The following is a 4,070-nucleotide window of genomic DNA, read 5'->3' on the forward strand; positions in this document are numbered from 1 at the left end:
ACGCTCTTCGCCTGCGCGGTGAGGCACAAATACGTGCTGTACAGGGCCTGGCACAGCCAGTTTATTTTCACTCATTACACTGACTCAGAGCTTGAGTAATGTGGTCGTGAAAATCCTCGCTGTCCCCCAGCCCTCGCAGACGGGTGTTCGCTCCGTGTATAATGCAGAGAGGCGACAGGGTTTTTCCTGTTAACTTCCAAAGTTTACAGTTCCTATTATTATTCCTCACAGTCTGTCTACTCCAATAATAGGAATTCATCACACATCTGAATAATAAAAATGAAATTCAGACGTCCCTCCCCATGCCCCCCCGCACCCCGGCTGCCTTTTTTATTATTGAGATTTGTGACTAAGCAGGTCCTTAAACGAAAACGCCAGATTCCCTCGATGGAATTACAGCTGCCTCATGTACAGTGGGGTTGTTTTATTTGTAATACCTTGTAAATCTCTTTTTTGGGATGCCAAACTATTATATTGCTCTGCTCGACCTTCTTTCTCACCGCCAAGTCAGTTTTCAAATCTGCTGTGCTAACCGCGTCTTTCAGTACGCTGGCGAAGGCCAAGCCAGGATTTCACGAGGGAAGGTACAACCCGTTTGGGAAAGGGGTGCAATATTCAAGCACCTGGTAGAAAACCGAGCCCTAAAACACATTTGTCAGCGCCCAGTAAGGTCATAAACCTCTTTGATTTCTTTTTTTTTCCCTCGCCGGTGTCCTGGGGTTTACCCTCTTGACGTGGAAGAAGTATCCCGGCTCATGCCATTATTTTGCTCTTTTAAAGGAAGGTGACCGCATCTTACCCGTAATTCATCTAGCCAAGTGCACAGGAGGGAATTTCCTCCTGACATCTGTAGATAATGAGCATATACCCCCAAAGAGAGAGGTCCGATTGCTCTCGCCTTGGCATTTGATAGGTCACAAATTATCCTCTGCGTTCGAAGCTCTGCCTGGGCGCAGGGGGCTGTTTGTGGGAGAGAATCCAAAGTTTTGGAAACCAATCTGTGTCGCTCAGAAAAGAGCACGGAAGAAGGTCTCTGCCTTTGTTTGCCTCCCATCCCTTCAATCATAGTGCTTATAGTTACCGACAGAAATCGGGCAAGCAAACGGTTTGTAACGGGCTCTAATTGATTTTAATGTTCTAGAGAACAATAAAGAGAAAACCAGGTGATTTATATTAAAAATGGCAAAAAAAACCCCACAAACAGCCTTTGCACAAGGGTTTGTGCTACGCGCTTTCCTGTGCGCTCACCCAACAGATGGTAAGGACTCCGAAGGAACTATTCCGTCTCTGGGCTAAATGGCCTTGAACCAAGTACCACGCCAGGCAACGAACATGTAGGAAAGTTCATCTGTTTTAATGAGCAAACAGATTTATTACGGTAAAGGTTCTGCTGGGTCTGCCATTCTTGGTGTGAAGCCTCGGCGCTTTACGCCTCCCTGGCGTGAATTCGGTAAAATCCGGTGGTGTTCCTCCAAGGGACGGAGCCAGCCGGACCCGGCGGGTCGTTACGTCCCAACTCTAATCAGCTTTATTTCCAGTCCTCGCTTTTGCCAAACAGCTGCTTGAGGTGGGGGCGGCTTGGTGGGGGGAGCTGTGATTCCTGTGGGGATCAACCACTCCGCTCCAGGCCGCTTTGGCTGGAAAGGTGAGCGTTAAGTAAATACCTAATTTCTGCACACCCTCCGAGGCAGCAGCAGTCTCCCATCCCGTCGCCTCGCTGCTAACGCCGGCAGCGAGCACGCGCAGCCTTTCTCTAACCTTCTTCTTTTCTTTTTTCCATCCCCTTCTCCTCTGCTCGAGCAGAAAGCCCGAAGGAGAGCTCGGAGCCCACCGGCTCCCCTGCTCCCGTCATCCAGCACAGCTCCGTGACGGCCTCCCCCAACGGGCTCAGCGTCCGCTCGGCGGCAGAAGCGGTTGCCACTTCGGTGCTCACTCAGATGGCGAGCCAAAGGACAGAACTGAGCCTGCCGATCCCGTCACACGTCATCATGGCTCCACAGTCGCAGTCTGCTGGCAGATGATGTCACAGCCTGTGCGTGTGACACGGAGCTAACCGCGAACTCGCAGCCGGAGAGACTGACCGTAACCAAGTCCCTGACGAGTGGGGGCCGATAAGGATTTCTGTTTCTCTTTTTTTTTGTTGTTGTTGTTTCTCAAGTGAGTTAAGGGCAGCTGCGGCGCTTCTTACACTGCGTAGCCTGTACAGATCCTGGCCCCCAGCCGCTGCCCTGCCCTCGCCCGTCCCCGCAGGACGGCCGCGGATCGAGAGCTTTTCTCGATCCTTCAGTTGACGATCCCGTCAACTCGCGGAGTCATCCGAACACACACAGCCTCACTTTGAAAAGCACCTTGAAAGGTTCGCTTTCAGGTATCGGTTACGTTAACACTAAACCTCCGCGCTCAGTGGATCCCCTTGGCGCTTTCACTCTTCCAAGTCGTCCCCCCCTCCCTCCTCCTCCGCTCTCAGCAAAGGAAAACATAGCTCTTGGGAGGCTGTGACATTTAGTCGTGCTGTCAATGTATTTTATTTTTAACAGCATGCTGCTTCCAGGCATCTGCTCCCCCCTCTGCTCTAGCTACCTGAAACATTGCACCTTCGCACAAGAAGCCTCCTTGAGCTCTGAGGTTAAAGGGATCGAGGTTAGTCTCGTCACACGCTAACTCCCAGCGACAGATTTCGGACGCGATGGGAGCGTCATCGCTGTAAATTGGTTTGTACCTCGGTAGTTGGGAGAGGGGGACGCGGGGCCAGCGGGGGGACACGGACGCGTTCCTGGTCACTTGTGCCGCACCGGGAGCTGCAGACGTTTGCGTGCTGCTCTCGTAACGGGACGCTGGGGCTGCTGAGGAAAGGTACCGTCTGTTCCGGCAGCGGAGGGGCTGCTCTCGGTCTTCCTTACGGCAAATTGGTGCTGACCTGTGTCGTCTGGGACCGGCGCAGAGGCGCTCCGGGAGGTGCATGAAAGGATGAGCGATAATAATGTGAGTCCCAGAATTCATCATCCACTCCCAACTCCGCTGTACACCTCCACAAACAAATCCCTCCGTTTCCAAGGATCATCTCCTTTACACATAACCTCGATGACCTTAATAATGGTGGCCTTAAATCGTGAATTAGTTGCCTGTTCCTAGGGGAGGGAGCACGAAGTAGTGTTTCTATTTGCCCGGTCTTTTACCTCTTCCTCACGATTATCTTCCGCTCTCGGTGATGGAGCATCCGTTGCTTCTGAGCCAGAGCAAACGAAGGATTCGCAGAGCTTCCAGTTTCTTAGGGCGGCTTAAAAACCCAGCCTCGATGTTGAAAGATGCTTGGAATGGGGTCTGCTTTCTTGCCGGTCGGGCGTAGCGTGCGTGTGTGTCCGTGTGTGCTTCCCAAGGCTGCCGCTGGCCCCGGGCAAGCTGTTGGGGTTGATCGGTTGGAAACGGGAAAGGGTGCTGTGTGCGTTCGGGCTCTTAGAAGGAACCCGGTCAAAGTCAATGGAGCTGCATCAGCCTTTGGTCTTCCTCTCCTTCGCGGGAGGTCCCTCCTCGCCTGAGCTCTCGCCCACCTCAGGTTGCACTTGCCACTTTTGAGCCAAGTTTGTTTGTCAAAGTGATTTCGTTTGGCTTATCCAGACTTGGAAGGTTTCCAGGGACAGCAAAACCCAAAGCAAAGTCGGAGCAAGGAACTGGATCCCGTTACGGACGGGGAAGTTCAGCGGTTTGGTTGGTCTATCGACGGGATCTGTCTTTTCCTCCCTCCCCTTTTTTTTTCAGGTTTTCTTCGACTTCTTGGCAGTATCGACCGCAGCATTTCCTGGGTTTGGTTTGTCTCGACACGGTGCCGCTCTCTCGCTCTCCTGGTTTCTTTTGCTCATCTCGGGAGTCGTCTTGTGTGTAAAGTCACTTCTGGCCTCGGCACTTTGCACTTCGGGTTCAGATCCTGCGTAGCTCCCCCCCAGACCCGCCTTTTGTTTCTGTAAAGCTGTTTCTGCAGAGTCTGTGTGTAGAGAAATGTTTCGGCTCTTGCTGCCCCGCCGCGGTAAGTGTTTCTGCAGCGAGAGCGAGCTGAAGAGGACCTGGGTGTTTTC

The 4,070-nt window shown here is 52.6% G+C and overlaps 1 protein-coding gene across 1 annotated transcript in view; it reads left to right on the forward strand.

Moving 5' to 3' along the window:
- The window catches only part of ATF7 (activating transcription factor 7), a gene marked incomplete at its 5' end in the record, with an annotated part of 18,198 nt that extends 16,177 nt beyond the window's left edge, over nucleotides 1-2,021 (forward strand). Inside the window, one exon of the mRNA XM_010294474.1 lies at nucleotides 1,804-2,021. Coding sequence (XP_010292776.1) covers nucleotides 1,804-2,021 — 218 coding nt within the window. The remainder of the gene's footprint in view (nucleotides 1-1,803) is intronic.
- Between the last annotated feature and the right edge of the window lie 2,049 nt (nucleotides 2,022-4,070).

This window comes from Phaethon lepturus, unplaced genomic scaffold, assembly GCF_000687285.1.
Source record: "Phaethon lepturus isolate BGI_N335 unplaced genomic scaffold, ASM68728v1 scaffold45850, whole genome shotgun sequence".
Classification (NCBI taxonomy): domain Eukaryota; kingdom Metazoa; phylum Chordata; class Aves; order Phaethontiformes; family Phaethontidae; genus Phaethon; species Phaethon lepturus.